The 17,029-nt window shown below is 44.2% G+C and overlaps 1 protein-coding gene across 5 annotated transcripts in view; it reads left to right on the top strand.

The window, feature by feature from the left end:
• The window catches only part of LOC138511252 (protein unc-13 homolog B-like), a 2,171,549-nt gene that overhangs the window by 1,096,958 nt on the left and 1,057,562 nt on the right, over positions 1–17,029 (top strand). For 2 of the 5 annotated variants that reach the window (XM_069626795.1, XM_069626796.1), the window contains exon 2: positions 8,691–11,307. The exons of the other annotated variants lie outside the window; for them this stretch is intronic. In XM_069626795.1, the coding sequence (XP_069482896.1) occupies positions 8,787–11,307 (2,521 nt within the window). In that variant the 5' untranslated portion in view covers positions 8,691–8,786. The remainder of the gene's footprint in view (positions 1–8,690; positions 11,308–17,029) is intronic. 5 annotated transcript variants of the gene reach the window in all.

Raw genomic sequence — 17,029 nt, 5'->3', positions numbered from 1 at the left:
GTCTCTGCTTTGTGAAGCAAATAGCAGGATTCAAGCCTATGGCCCGTAGGCTGCACGCAGATTTACCCCTCCCCCAACCACTAAGTTATCACAACATTATATAAAACTGGAGTGTCTTAAAGTTAATCTAAATGTATCGCAACCCAAAGGTTTGAAAATGCATCGTATTAAATAATTGTTTACAAATAGCCAGTGTTAATTGCTGTTCATTAACATTTCATAGTTTTATCTTTTTGAAGTTTTACAATGGATGGGGATCAGAATGCTGAAAGCCCCCTAATCAATGTATTGCACAGAGTATATGGCAGTCCTATGGGACCAGAAGACCACAGTGGCCATGAGGGCAGGACCGGTGTCGCAATAATATAATTTTAAGCTGCAGCCCAGGGCACCAACATTAGCTGATCCCAAATCTGACCTGTGCTGCATAACTCTACTGAGATGGGAGATGGAAGACTGACCGATGCAGGTCATTAGCAATGCAGTGTCCCAGTCAATGGTCCATGGAAGGCTGGTGGATGCATGTCTTCTGCATATGCTGAAAGGCCTCCTTGAAGGTAGGACCACGTGAATGCCTTGATTTCCAGAAAGCGCGGCAGTTCTACATCTTCCTTAGGCTACTCGGAGACTGCCCCTGGAGCATACTATTCACAATCTTGGAAGGGTGATGACTGCATAATTGACATATCTATCTTTTACTGCTTAGTATTTGGACAGGTAATTAGGAACTCATCATACATGGCCTTGTGGGCTAAGGAGAATATCTTGAAATAGGAGCTCGGCTTGATGGGTAATTATCATTTTCAAAAGGGCAAAGAATTGAAAATAATTCCCAGGAGTGTAACTGAAGCAGATGGACTCTTGAAATGTAGGCTCTTTGATGGATGAGTGTCTTTCTTTGAGCACCGATGGCAGTGCTGTTATTTGCTGCGATCTACACCAGCTCTGGCTTATGAATGATTTTTCCATTCTTGTCTTTCTCGCTTAAGCCTACCATCGCCTGTGCCGTAATGTGTTAGTTAAGCAACGGGACTGTGAAAAACGTAGCCCCTGAGAAACCAAGGTGTGCATAATGGAATTGGCTGCCCCTTTCCAAAAGCAAAGAAACCCATGATTTCACATGCCAACTCCAGCATCTCCATTGTCCCTCTCAAAAAATATGAGATGCTTCAGGGCACTCTGCACTGCACTCTGACATAATGAGGCAACCATTTTAACAAAGCTCTCTGGGTTAGTATTACCACAAGAAGGTTTTGAAGATCAATTAGAATTCCTACTAAATTATTCCTTCTAAAAAAAATAAAAAAATAGACAAAGGTATATTTATATTGTATACTTTTTACATTGTCTACACCATGGAACCTACCCACACGCCAAATGTCAGCTTTATAGCATGTTGGGAAGTATGCTGAACAGATACAACATATTCACAAATGTCCCTTTTATATATAGAGAGAGATTCAAATGCTGTCATTAAATAACCCTAGTTACCCATCATTTGACATGTTGGGATTCTACGCTGCTCCCCGAGAACAACAACTGGGGGATTGCTCGGCATAATGGGCTGAGTGAACCTGGGTGCGTCTATCCTTATTGTAAGTCTTTCCACCATAACCTTCCTCGTTGTTAGGTGTTTTAAGGAGACTGAAGATTTACAAGTTAAATTGATTTTGACAACTTAAACACAAAGTCCACAACAAGTGTGTAGCATAGAGAACCAGCCATGAAGAGTGAAGCTGCTTCCTGTTGTGGGCACAGAAGCTGTGAATAACCCCTGGTTCATGTTAGAAGAAACCGGTTTCATCTCAGTTTGAAGTCCGCAACTGATATATGAGGGACTCTTTGATCCTTTAAAGTTGTGATTGTCAAATGCAGTTGGTGTGCTGGTACAAGTACCTGTTAATCACTGCTAATTTGTTGGTGTCTTATTGTTTTGGCACTTTTTTTTTCTTCTTCATCACTAACAACAAACTCGACACATACTCCATCATTGAAACCAAACTCACTCAGGCTACTCCCATATCTATGATGTCCTCATGCCACCCAGTTATAACATTCAAGATGTGGTCCGATCAGGGATAAAAGAGGGGGCTGCATGGCAGCCATCCACAAAAGTGAATGCTCATGTTAATTTCATAACGGACCATCTCTTAACAAAATGGAAACCGTTACAACCAAATTCTCCCTATCACTTAACGACCTGATCTGCAGACTCCTTCCCAGATGTGTTACCTTCTTAGATGAGATCATGGACTTCATCTCAACAGCCTCAATCTCGCACGTAGCTAACCTCTTTCTCAGAGATCTCCATGGGATCTACCCAACCAAGAATACATGTGATGCCTTCTTATTACCTGGCTTGGGCAAAACTGAACATGTCCTCTCCCGCACCCGTTCCAAGGGCAACACACTACTGGACTCCATCCTTTCCTTCAACTCCCTCCCAAACTTTGCTGACTCCACCTTCCTTGACTGGTTGGATCAGGGGCGTTGCTAGGGAGGGGCTAAGGGGGCTATAGCCCCTGATCTTTTGGTTGTAGCCCCAGATAGAATCTCAGGAGCTACATCCAAAAGACTAGCTAGCCCCCACCCCCAACAGTTCTGACATCAGCTTAGCCCCGGTTCTTTTCCAGACCTAGCAACTCCCCTGGGTTGGATCATGTGGCCTCCCTTACTCACACCATGGCATCCCATAAAGACCAGCATAAATGCCCTATATTCGTGTGACGATCATTCAAAACCTTCTCTATATACACAATGGACGAACGATTTTCTGACTTCCCTTCCTCATAGTAGGTCTCCTTCCTTTTTGACTCCCTTCCCTAAACCTCAAAGGAGTTGGCACACAGCTGCATGCCAATCAAACTAATATAGACCAGGACGAAACCCTGCACCCCCTGGTAAACCCAAGAGTGCCACAGTAAAAGAATATGTACTTTTAGGCCATTCGAGAAACAGTTGTGCAAGGCACACAATCCAGGGGACAACATAGCCCTTTGAGCTTTAATGCCCAACTGTTGGACCATCAACATAGAGGCCGAAGCTGCCTATTACATCAACAAGGTCCCTAATAGAAACAAAGCCCTCTTTTTTCAGTTGTCAAGCAATGCTCTTAACCCATGTTGATCTCTGGATCAGGATTCACAAGAACATTTTGAGGTTGAGGGACTTGTTCAACAAAATAAACTCCCTCAGGACACAAAGTCTTCTGTGGAATTAGTCCCTTAATCACAATCCCCCCACAATCCATAGAACCTTGGTCTGACTTCTCCATCCTATCACCTGAGGGCATTTCTAAAACGCTTGCTTCCCTAAAACCCGCTGCATACTTGGAAGACATCCTGGCAAACATCCTTGTACAACTTGGAGGTCCCACCATGATTGCTCATCAGGATAGTCAACTGATCTCTTAGCAGAGGCACTTTCCGAGACAGACTGCCACCATCCATGTGGTGGATGACGCTTTGCAAACTAATGATGGAAGTGGCGCATGCCTACTAGTCCTCCTCTACATCTCGGTTGCCTTTGACACTGTCTACCATGATACACTACTGTCCCTCCTTACTCTCAGATGGGCTTTTCTACAGCCATCAAAGGATTCTCCTACCTATTTGGGAGACCCCAAGCTGTCCTGATGGGTACTCTGTGGTTGGCACACCACCACGTTACCTGCGGTGTCCCCAAGAACCACCATCCTCTCTCTGATAGCAGTCAATACATGGAACACCTTGGTGCGCTCGTAACCGACTCCACCATCTCAATACACGGACAGCATTCAGCTATGCGTAAAAGTTAGGGGTCCCTGGGACATTGTGTTCACCTCCAAATAGTTGTCAAATCACTACATGAAACCTATCCCTACCGTGACAGAATTCCTTCTCCTATGCCCCGTAGCCATATCGGCTCCCACTCAAAAGTGTGGTGGACAGTATGCGCTTGGACAGATTTATCCCGCAACTCAGCAACTCCGCAAAATCCTTTTGGATTCATCGTGGACCTCAATCTATCCTTTCAACAACACATATCTAAAAAGAATCAAATGGCCTGGTGCCAAATTACACTACTTCACAACATCAAACCCTTTCTGCCGCCCCAGGAGTTCATGCATGGTTTTAAAAATGTGCTGTTATCATGAACAAGGCATGCGTAAAACAATTGGTCAGGGCGAACCCGGACAAAACCACAGTTGAGAAAAAAGACTATCTATTGAGTCAATTATTCAAACAATCATATCTGTGTATTTATACAAGCAGACATAAATGACATGACATACCATAAAGAAGTAGTGCTACAATGCAATTGCTTTGTGTACACACACAGCACTATGACACCGTCTGCCCCTCAACACTGTTCTTGTTGCCCTAATCCTGCTGGACAACGCTGTACTTCTTCTGAGCTAGGGTTGCACTATGCAAATATCTATTCCTCCACCCCGCCCACCCCCCACTCTTCCCTCCCCATCCATTTCAGCTCCCTGGGTGCAACAGATCTGGCCTGAGCATCCTAGCTCTCACGAGCCCAAATCAGACAGAATGAAAAGTGTCAAAAGTCACACAGTTGGGCGTTTCTGCAATACATTTCCATTGTTAGGAAATGATCCATCTGAAAGCCCAGAAGGTTGATCTTCAGAGCTTACTAAACGTGGCTAAACTGCTCTTTCCTTGCACATCCGAATGCTAGCAGACCACCATTGCCTCCTCCTTCTCCTATTACTTCCAGATGCTTCTAGTGACTCATACCTTAGTATTCATCCCTTCAGTTTTCATAGTAGCTGACACTACATTCAAATTCCAGTACAATAGTACTTTGGTGTGTAACAATATTGTTGACAAAAACGGCACCAACCTTTACGTTTGACTTCATATTTGTTTTACTGAAGTTGGATTGTCTAATTTCTTTCCTTTTTCATTACTTTTTTTTAAATGTGAAACCTTAAGTTAATTATATTTACAAAAAAACATATTCTTAATACTTTAACTCCATTGGCGCACACTTTATTTCTAGTAAAATAGATTCTAAGAATTAACTTAAAACTCAAATATGTTTTTCTGGCAGCTCATTTTCACCATCTGAGGGAGAGCTCGCATTGGTTGCGCGTTCCCAGGGATCCGATTGAAAAATCTGTTTGATGGCCAGTGAGGCGCTGGAAACATCATAGCTATAGACTCTGCATAAGAGCTACCGGGGGATGTGCTATTGATATGGTAGGGAGTTTTGGCAACACCAATGTCGAAAAACAAATTCCACCGGTATTCTACGTGGGCAGAAGTATGCCGAGCACTTTGGTTTGAAAATTGATGAGGTACCAATAGAAATGGTCACGTCTTGCGTGTGCGTCTTGGTGTTCTCATTAATAGAAATCCCAGTAGGGCGTACTTGGAAAATCGCAAGGTCCCGAAGGCTCTTTGTAAATTCAGAGCCATAAAGAGCTACATAATCTTGAAGGGTGGCTTTTCCATTGACGGCTTACTGAAGATCTGCAAGTCCAGTATGGTTTATTGGCATTCCAACGAAAACTTTGCATCGAGATCTCAATGCATCGAAAATGTTCCATCGGAAATTTTACTATCGAAAGCATTTTTTAAAAAAAAAAATTAAACTCCGATTTTTTTTTACCATTACAAACCCACCCCAAACTAAATTAAACCCTTAACCTAAAATTACAGACATTCAATGGTCAAATTTCTGATGCAAAATGTACGATGGAATTGTTTTCGATGCAGTCTTTGGATGGAAAGACAGATACCGTCCAGTATTATTTCAGGTATACTTTATGGCATGAAAGCTTCCCTGAGAGGCATGCTACTTGGTTAAAGAACCGTGAGGGCAAACTCTAGAGCTCTGCCGTTAGGGTTCGAGGGTCGGTCCCTGTTGAAGGTATTCGCTGTGAGTTCGGTCTCACTTCCTTGCATACCCTTTGGAAGATTGTCTGTTGTAACCTTAGCGTGACAATTCTAACAGAACACAATAATGACAAGTCCCTATTTTTCTTATTTGCTAATATGCTAAAAGAAAATTGTTGATATCGAAGACATTAAGTGAGTATGTGGAAACTGGCGAAACCTCATGCGAATATTGGCTGATCCATTCGAGCACTCATCAATCATGGATCATTCTTAAATTAAATGAAAACTAAAGCCCTGCATTGGGATCGCATTACTACATGGCTACACTTACTACAAAAAAAGCATACTAGAGTATGAAAAACAAGTATTTTATACCTCACCCCTTTCTGCTATACTGTCAGGGTAAATGATCCCCATTTTAGAAGCTTTACTATGCGCCTGCTTTTTAACTTTCTCCCTACGTTACCCCACACTGGTGCTTGGTTTAATATCTGTAGGAACTTAGAATTTGCCGTCTCTGTCAGACTGATCTTGAAACCTCTTGACATGTCTTAACTCTTTGCCCCAAACTGGGGAAGCAGTACTCGCTGGGCTTATCACAGATTGCTTCTTCTGTGTCACACATGCAAACTGATCAGTTCTGGGCACAAGCTTTCTTGGCTAAGGTACTGGTTGTAACCGCAGCAGCTTTTCATATGTGGACAGGAGCAGAGAAATGATGACGAGTAATCATTTAGGTCATCTCATATGATTTGAGTTTAATTGGTATTGTATAAATGAATTTATAAATAATCGATTGGGTATAATGAATTGTCCTACTTGTATGATATTGTTTTTATTTTTTTTCTCTTTCCTTTTTTATTTTCTTTGTAATGTAATTTGAAGTGGAAAAGGTTTTACATTTAACCATAAGCCCATCAATAAAAACTGCCCCACAAGAGCCATGAGGTGTTGTGTGATTGATCGAGTACAGAGTTTTGGCAACACCAAAGTAGAAAACGAATTCAGTGGGTGAAGTCTTCTGTGTATATGTGAAGGTCACAAGCACCTTCTGGTATCTTTATTTTCCTAAGTTCCGGCTACGGGTTAGGCTCTGATTTTAATCCTGGTGAAGCTGGCATCGGCGTTCACGTTCCTTAATTCTTATAACAAATACCCCTTCAGTTGGTTAATAGCCACCGGTAAGCTGATCTTCTGCCCATTGTTTTGGTGCTGTGGTGTATGGTGACTGCTGTGCACGAGACGATGTTGGCATATGTGTATGGGATTTAGATAGCACAAGCCTCGGCACGGCAAAAAAAGGGAGCGAGTACAGAGTGAGGAGGACCTGGAGAGGAAGGCACGAGAGTGGGAATAGGTGCTATCGGGGTACTTGATGGGCATATTTACAAATGTATTCGTTCTATGGGCATCTTTGTCTTGTAGCAGTTAGAATATTATTTACATATCGTCTTGGCACCCAGTGCATAAAGTAACCGCATGGAGCCTCTGTGTTCAGAACGCAGTCTGGTTGAATGTTTAAAGCGCTAATCTGCCAACTGAATGACTCCAAGAGGCTACATAGTCCTGAGGAACAGGTGCACAGAGGGGTTGGTGACAAGGTGGTTGCCTTTAGCAAAGAAGCTTTTTCAGATGAGCCGGTAGAGCCTCCAGATGGGGTATTTTAGAGCCTTCCTCTGGATACGAGAGAGTCTGTCCTGAAAGGTGCTCTGATGTTGGCATGGGGCCAGGGCAGTGTTTTCGGGGCAGAGGATCACCGGGTAGGCTGAGATTCTCTGGACCACGTGGATGTTTCATCTTTTGGCAGGTGGTGTGAGAGCAAGATGACATGGCCAGATTTCGCAATTGGCCCACATTTTGGGACTAGGATAATTTTGGGACTAGGATAATTTTGGGACTAGGATAACTTGTAAACATGTGGATGTGCATAAATCCAAAATGAATGTCTCGAGAGGATCGCTCGGAGGCAACGTGCTCGCCTTGGGAGCAAGACGATGCGGAGCAACACAGGTTCGATCCCCGGGTCCGCACTTAGAAACCTGTGGGTATTAAGCGCGTTATAAATAACCTATCATGTCATATCAATGTGATTTCTGTGTGATACCCTGAAATATTTGCAGACCCCAGGAGTAATGCATGAGCATTTTGCTTTCTCATATTCCCAGGTTTCGCCCTCATTTATAGATATATTCTTTTCCTGATCTATTTCAGGAAGCCTCTCTCCCCAATGCAACATTGTCTCACTCTGTATTATATGGAGATTATTACACAGCTGTCGTGACACGCTGGTAATGAACCTCTAGCTCAGATAAAATATAGTAATTACAGCAACAAATGCAGCTGAAGAGTGGGCTCCAATTTCAGATGACTTCGCTTGAATTTCGAGTGTGGTTTCCATAGCAATAGGTCTTTGTGTTATTTCACCTTAAAAGAAAATGGGAGAAATAGCCGCCTCCCGAGGCATACTGTGCATTCCAGAGACCCCCCAGTCAGAGTGTGGCGTTCACTGTGAATAAAACAACAGCTTCCTACTGTTGATACATTTCAAGAGCATAGGTGTTAGCAAGCAGCGGGGCTCTTTGGCTGTCATGTTTGTACTTTCTCTAGGACTTTGAATGCAAATTGGACATGTGATTCCAGTAAAATGATTTCGAATGGATTGTGTCCTCCAACGTATTCCACATCTTTGACATTACTTCTTGTACGTGTTTCAAGAGATTGTTGACTCCCATGACAATCCCAGCATGTATATGTACTGTAGTTTTTTCATCTTTTGATTGTAACTGGTGGTTAGTCTTTTTAGTGGTTATTGTTTTAATGTTTAATATTTCACTCTCTACCCAGCAACCATTATCCGTAGCAGCACCATGAAGGGGGAGAGTCTGGTTTCCACGTGTACTCCTCCGTGAGATCAGCCAAAACGTCCAGGGCTGTCCCTTTATGATGTTTGCCAAGGGAAGATGGAAACGGCAAGAAAATGAGAACATCCTGTTGCACCGGAAGTCCATTTTGAAAGTTTCCACCAAGAAGCCATCCAAGAAGCAGAGGTTGACTCTGTGCCTCCGGGAGAAGATGAAGCGGCTGCTGCAGGGGCCCGGGGACGACCTGCCTGTAAATCTGACCCACCAGCGGTCCGCACTGCAGACCAGAGAAGACCTCCCTCCCTGCGGCATGAACCGGAGAGCTTCTACGGCAGGGATTCCCAATGCAGGGGAAGGCCTTAAACACAGCAGTAAAGGTGAGGCTGAGGAGACCAGCAATGGGTGCACTGACGAGAGACAGGAGAACCATGCTGGCGAGCCAAACGAGCTTGAGCCTAATCTGCATGGTACAGCCTTGGAAAATTGTGATATTGAGACACTCAGTGCTTTACCAGCGACTTGCCCGAGCAACTGCTCATCACCGTCCGATAGTCAAGATCTTAACACCATTAGCATTACTATGAGCTGGAGAGAGGTCACGGAGTGTGATGATTTGTACTCCCAGAACATGCCTGCGGTGGTCAACCGTGACTCCTCGTTACCCGTTGACCATTCCGAAGACATAGTTCAGTACATCATCAAGGAGCTGCAAGGCATTAGCCGCATTCAGGCCGAAATTGCTGAGCTGCGGCAGCACCTGAGCCTTATAAAGGGCTCGGTGGAAGAAGTCTCTACCTGCGTAGATACGGTCTTAAGTGAAATCGAAGGTCTGCAGATTGGCTTTGGATCCGCAAGCCAGAGCACAATACAGGCAGAGAAAGCAGGATCCCACATCGGGTCTCAAAATGAAGAACCAGTGTTATACTTTTATGGCATCCCAGAGGAAGACCACGAGGACACAGTGGGGATCATCTCCAGCTTCCTATCGGAGCATCACTACTTCAATGGCACCCAGTGCTCGAGGTACATACAGGATGCATACAGATTGGGCACACGGGCCGTAAAATGTACACCAAGACCAGCAGTTGTGAGGCTCGCACATGTCAAGCACAGAGACTTCATATTGCAGAAATCTGCTCTTTTGCAAAGCACAGGGGTAAGGATCTTACTGTTTGAAGAGGGACGAGTGCCAAGTGTGCAAAACAGCCTTCGAGCAGATTCGGTTTCACTCTTGCAGCACGAACTTCGTGAAAACCGTTGGAGCTCCCTCAGCCTAGACAAGGAAATAGTGCGGACTGACGGTGTGGATGCAGAGCTTCAAACAGAATCTTACTGCATAAGGTATCAAAATACAAGCATCGAAGCACCTGGCCTAGGCGAGGAATTCTGTTTCACACAAAAGTGCACCCTGGCTAAGAAGTGTAGCTTAACTGCTGAGCTTGAAGACGCCCGGGCAGATATCACGCGTGTAGTGGATGTGAATTGCTGTGAGCAGCCAATGGAAACGAGTGTCAGTCGTCTCTGCATCCGCGTCGATTCTCAAGAATCTAAGAAAAATCGTCATTTCTCTGGTTTCCCTGGATCAGTTGAGCGAAACGAGGGCAGAACTCCAAAGGTTTTGAGCCGGGCAAGTCACCTGTCTTCATCCTGTGAAATCGAAGAGGCTGAAATTGCAATCAAAAGGTGCTGCTCTATTAAAGAGGAACGGAAAGCGGAAGGTGCGGAAGGCGAGGACGAAGGAGAACTTGTTCCCTGCGATTCCAGGATTCAATTCCGGAGCACAGAGAAGATCAACCTGATCATCAAGGATCAGTCTGGGAGCTTTACTTCCCTAAGCTTTGATGACACGATGGGGAAACTATCCGATAGGACTGGGGCAGAAACTTTGAAAGAAGTAGTTCATATCGAGATGGAAGGACAAGAGCCGACGGGACACGTCTTCAGGGATTTCCTTGACCAGCCCGATGAAAATATTGATCTAGGAGACATAAAGTTCTATGCAAATAAACTGGGTAAAGCTCTTACTCATTTCCGCTCTGCGCTGAAGGTGGCGTTCAATAAATTGGAAACGAGCGCCATCTTAAATCCTGAAGCATTGATCGGGAATAAGGAGCAAGAATTTCAAATGGCAAACTACGAAGCGATGCATAGACCTGGTAAAGGATCGCCATGCGGTAGCACTGGTTTTATGAATGGCAGCCTCCCTGCATCCAGCAGCGAGAGCCAGATCAGAGGTGCCTTGAAGCTGGATGTTCCTGCTACGCCCAAATTAGAAAAGCAATTCTCCCTCAATCGAGCCCCTTCTGTAACTTCTGAGTCCCCCGTCTCCCCTGCCTTGGCGTGCTCGGACACCGATCTGTGTGCTGAGCAGTCCCTGGCTTCCCCGCAGATGGGATCTGATTCCACTTTAGGACCAGAGGAAGCAGCGGGGGGCAGGCCCCCACTGACTCTTGAGCAGGTTTGCTCGGAAACCATCTACCTGAACAGGTGCATCAACAACTTCAAGAACGTGCTGCGGGAGAAGAAGAAGATGCAGAGGAAGCTTCTGAAGGACATCGTACAGGAGACCTTCTGGACCTCAGCCGAGGAAATGACCTCAGGTACACGATTGTCTGCGTCCTTGAGTAGTGCATTGCCTCTAGTCAGGCCTGGCTAGTCTCTGTATGTTTATCCATGTGTCTCTTCATCTGAATCCCTGCCAGATATGGAGAAGTTAATTTGACGGCCAGTGAATTGCTGATTTTTGATAGACTTGCACAGTCTTTTTTGGAATTACCCAAATTGTTCGAACACAATTGTTCGAATGCCCGAATTGACCGAATTTCAATGGTCCGAATTGACCTTTGAACAATTGACCATATATATACATATTCTTTTTGGGAGGGGGGTATATATATATATATATATATATATATATATATATATATATATATATATATATATATATGGTTTGGGTGAGGGATTGCGGGTGTTTTTGCATTGGGTGGGGATTGCGGGGGGTGTCCCCCCGCATATATGTAACAATTGACCTTCATAATTCGGTCAATTGTGCAAAGGTCAATTGTAATTCAAACAATAGCAGTTCGAACAATTTGTATACAACTGTCTTTTTCCATTGCTCCAATAACAGATGAGTGTTTGCAAGTGCATCTTTCCTTGCATGCTTAAAACCATTTTCGTTCAGTGTGTCTGCTTTAGAGCAGTACATTTTATGAATGCCTCTGTTACTTTTACCTCTACTTCATTCAGCCCTAGTATTATCACAAGGTCTGGGAATCCTAACCACTAGAGCTGGGCTCTGAAACGTTTGGCTCTCCAGATGTGTTGGACTACAAATCCCTCGCTGTAGGTAAGAGTTGTAGTCCAAAACCTCTGGAGAGCCAAAGGCCACAGACTACTGCACTGGAGGAACCTTTGCCATGCAGAACAAGAAATGTCCATCTCCACTTCTCACAAGGCAAGCGCCCTCTGGATGGCGCTATATTTGATACAAATGGCAAGATTTTGAACTCCTGTGCAGTGGCAAATCTGGCCTTATTTATTTATTTATTTATTTATAGTTGTAGAGTGTGCAACAACCCAGAGGCATCGTGGCACTTGTTACAGAGAATGAACATTACTTAGTTACATACATTTAATCAGCTTTCATCTAGGCTCTTGCAATCAGCAGTTATTTCCTGGGACCAATGTGTACAGATTAACCAGGTCTGCTGGTAACTTTTCAGTTATCACATGTCATTGGTGTGCTTTCTAAAACAGTTAGTGTCCTAGATTCCCAGAGAAGTCGAAGGCACGTGTCGCTGCTGTGCCCCTGACCCTTCAGTGCACCCCTCTTCCACACCCCTTCTCATGTGTAAACCTGCCACCGCTGCGGAGCTTGCGGGCACCGCGCTGGTGGTTCGCTTCTGCACTCTTTCCTAAATGCTGCGTTCATGTTTCTGATGTCTGCGATATGTTTAAGCTGATCATGTGCAGAACCCTGGCGTCATAATTGCATCCCTTCATCCGACATGGCATATGGGATGTGTGCTCCTGGCTCCAGTTTGCAGTTACGGTGATGTACAGCGCGCCAAGCCTAAAACCAGGTTATTTTCGCCACACTCTTCCGTTCCAGTGCTTTACAGCAATAACTAGAGAACACCTGATTGTCAAGGCTCAGCATTTGAGAGGCCTTGGTCAACCTATTCATAAGGCCTGGGAGTTTGGCACAGAATAAAAGTATACGCAGTGAACTTTATTTAGGCGCCCGATTCATGCAAATGCACAGCACAGGTCCCTGAATTCAGAAAGGTGGCCTCCGCATTTGGAATCGCCCAAAAAGCGTGCAAAAATAAAACCAGATTGGGAGATTTGGCCGAATATCGGCCGTTTGAAAATTCCGAACGGCCGAAAAGCTCAACCAAATCCCCCATTCAGTGCTAAGGGCTGCAGGGGTATCCCCTGCACCCTTGTTCACTATATTATGAGAAGGGTTTGCGGGGGTGTCCCTCGTAGCTGATCCCCAAAAAGCAAAAAAAGGAAAGGACCTTGTGGCGCAGGTTCTCGATCACGGAAGTGAAAGGGAATAGGCGTCGCAGGGACACAGCAAAGGGTGTTGTCGCAAGGAAAGTAGGGGGGGTAAGGTTGCGGGTGGGTATGGGTGGGGGCGGGGGCAAAGTCGGAAATGTTCAGGGGAGAAAAGACCAAAAGTTATTTTGAAATAATAATCTTCGGTCTTTACTCCCTCAAACATTTCCGTCATAGGTTTCCTACCCCGATCCGTGCAGTTCATGTGCCTCAGGGTTTGAGCAAATGCTGAGCTGCCCTGCTCCCATGTTCTGTGTCCCATTAAGTATTTACTCTGTTCCCGGTGCAGTGTTTAGTCGTGAAACCATGAACCTGGGTGATGTTTTAGCAAATCACTACAAGGTCAATTTAATGCTACATAATCTGAAAAATGGCAAGAAAATTCACCCAAGACAAAGGGCTAGAAATGGGTTCAGTGTGTTAATATCCCCGCACAAATGTTGCCATACAAAAATATTGGCGATATTAAGCCATGGTACCTGCGGGGGACACCCCCGCAACCTCCGGTCCCATTTACCCCATACATTATCCCCACCAATAATATCGGCTATGGCCTTACCCCACCACCATATATATGGTGATATTATTGGCGGGGATAATGTTACCGGATACCTAGAAAGGTTCCTGGGGCTACAGCGGTTCCTGCTGCTGTTCCAAGTGACAACAAGCATTGGCAATGACGACATTTGGACTTTTGTGTAGACATTGGAAAGGAATTTGCCAGGAACTGCCATAGTGGTATTAACAGGCCATTGATGGTAGCAGGTGTAAAATGGTGCGAGCACCTGGGCGACTAATAGAAATGCCTGGCAAATGCTTAAGACTTATACACATGCCAAAACATTTGCTTTGCCAATGCATGTTTTAACAGGAACTTCAGTAAAAGTCATGCATAGTGCTTATAAATCATATGGCTGAAGGCAGCTCCGGTAGGCAATTTGTATTACCCCATTAGTGGGTTTATAGCTCCAATTAACCCTCATAAGTCTGCTTTGAAAAAACACTGGCAGGCACTTCAAGTTTGATGGTAAGGGTTGATTAAAGTGAGATGAAAGAGTTCCCATGATGAGGTGTTTTGGCCATAGGGATTCACAGGGCCATGAGCAGTCGATGGGTTGCAAGTAATCAAACAGGACCTTCAGGTTTTATGTCCCTCCTCGTATGCCATTTCTCCCTATCCGTACTCTAATGCAATACTTTTAGCATCCAGGTGGCTTCGTCACCTAATAGCCCAAACTAAAATTGCTTACAAAGTTCAGAAATTACCAATGTTTGTTTCATATTCGCCCCTGAAACAGTTTAACCCTTTGTTTACCCTCCTCCCTCCACACTGTCCCCAATGCCCCAGTGTGTGTGTGTGTGTGTGTATATGTGTGTGTGTGTATATATATATATATATATATATATATGTATGTATATATAAAAATAATGCCTTTGTGCTAGCTTAAGGCATAGTGAAGGTTAGGACAAAGTCTCTATGGAGTTTCAGAAAATAACATTACTTAAAGGATAGTTCCGGGACTTTTTTTTTATTGTCCCTACGGTTCGGCCATGTGTTTTTAAGCATAAATCGGTAGATCGTAGAAAACTTTCCTATGGACCTTACCCGACTTTTCGTCCATTAACGCACTCGAAAACATCCGCCATTTTATGATAATCCTATCATTTCCCCCCATCGCCCTGGCTCACCTGCTTTTGCGGCACTAAATCAAATCCCCCGCCCCTGAAACAGACTTGATCAAAACATTCATATTCCCCGCCTCTATCCGTGACGTGACTGAGCTGCGTAGGCAAACGCGTCCAGGCGTCTTCTACGCGACTCCACACAGAACCAGGAAATCAACACAGATGAGCTCACACAACACAGCGCGCCACAATTGGGAACATGAAACTGTACTTTTAAATTAAACCGCAAGATTGTAAATTTGGTAAAGTACATTTATTTGACATCAAATGTTTTGAGAATATTCAGCGATTTGCATTTTTATTTGCTCACGTTCCAAAAAGTTCGTTTCGAGGCACACGATGTTCCTTTGCTGTACACAGGGTCTTAGATCATCTCACAATACAGCGCCACAATTCGGAATATGAAACTGTGGTTTAAAAGCAAACGGCAAGATTGTACATTTGGCAAAGTACATTTATTTGACATCAAATGTTTTGAGAATATTCAGCGATTTGCATTTTTATTTGCTCACGTTCCGAAAAGTTCGTTTCGAGGCACACAATGTTCCTTTGCTGTACACAGGGTCTTAGATCAATGAATTTTTATTTGCTCTCGATCCAAAATATTTCGTCTTGAGGCAAGCGATGTTCATGTGCAGTAGACAGGGTGTTGGTTTACGATAAAATAAGCTCTTCGGTCGCACTGATAATCGCATGGCTATTCCAACAACGAGGCACTGGCCACCACAACGGTCTGTATGTTGCATCTAGCCGTTAGTACTGCGTAAGGGCATACTTGTACTTGGCGATCGTCCCACAAAATGGTCAGGGTGCTAACGTTGTTCACGCGGAGAAGCAATTGGCGATTATAGAAGCCATCCGCCGGTGTCTGGTACTCGTGACACAGACAATAATGGACGATGTATCTATTTGAAAAACATAAAAAAAGGAAATTAGTCTCACCATCAGATCTTTATTAAAATTATTCATTTTATATATTAGGTCTGGAAATTATTTCATAGCTAGGACAGTGCAACTGGGTTTTATACGTCAAGGGGGGGCTGTAGGATACTGAGACAGTCCCCCAGTGCAGGGGTTGACAGGGAGTGCAGGTGGAGAGTGGAAGGGCCCAGGACCGAGGTCGCAGACAGTGGACCAGTTGTAGCAGGGGAGAGGGAGAGAGAAAGCAGAAGCAAAGAGGAAGGTTTTGAGGTGCTTCCGTAAAAGGAGACGGTTCTCCCCAAGATAGTGCGCGGTACAAAACAATATGCCACATAGAATGAACAAGTACAACTTAACCCGTCTTTAAAGCTACTGTATAGTAATTAAATTGCGGTATAAACTCATCTAAAGAGTTACTTACATTATATTTGCATTTTCCATTGTGTCTGTGCGTAGGGCAGCCCCGAAATACCACTCCTTCTATGCCGACGTTTTATTTCTTCTAATGAACGAACATGAAATGGCTTTCGTTTCTGAAATTATATTCATTATCGTTTCTTACGTGGTCCCGGCCTGTCAAGGTCAAATAACAATAGAACCTTATACTGAGTCGTGGGCCATTCTGGCACCCGAGAAAAAATCAAAGCAGCTGACCTTCACTTTGAACGAACACACATTCCTAGTAAGCTACATTCAGTGTAAGGCCGTCTTACAGGACTTGAAATTTACACTCCATCTTTGCATTTTGTCTGCGTGCTTTGCAGCCCCACAGAACCATAAATACGGAGACATTCTATATTTTTTGAAAAATCATTTATATTACTGTTTGGTTTAATTTAATGCGCAAATGAACAAGGTTGGATAGATAAACATATTCAATGGGCCTGCGACATGAGGAGACTCGAGAGAACAGACAATCAAATTACAATCATTTAAACCGTGATGTGTATTTCTCAATGAGCTCTTCTTTAGGTGGACATGGAACAGAGGCAATGTTGGGTGGCAATGCAGTTGTCACCTGCACAGGTTCGTTCACAACTCCATTTATGTGCCTATCTAGGACGTCAACAATAAGTCTCTCAATAAACTCATATTGCATATCCTCAAACACTGGTTTGATCACCCATTGTTTACTTCTTTTAGTGAAGG

The sequence above is a fragment of the Ambystoma mexicanum genome, chromosome 6p (genome assembly GCF_040938575.1).
Source record: "Ambystoma mexicanum isolate Mex_15411 chromosome 6p, UKY_AmexF1_1, whole genome shotgun sequence".
NCBI classification, from domain to species: Eukaryota; Metazoa; Chordata; class Amphibia; order Caudata; family Ambystomatidae; genus Ambystoma; species Ambystoma mexicanum.
The sequence above is the reverse complement of the archived record's forward strand: the minus strand, read 5'-3'. Positions and strand labels throughout refer to the sequence as shown.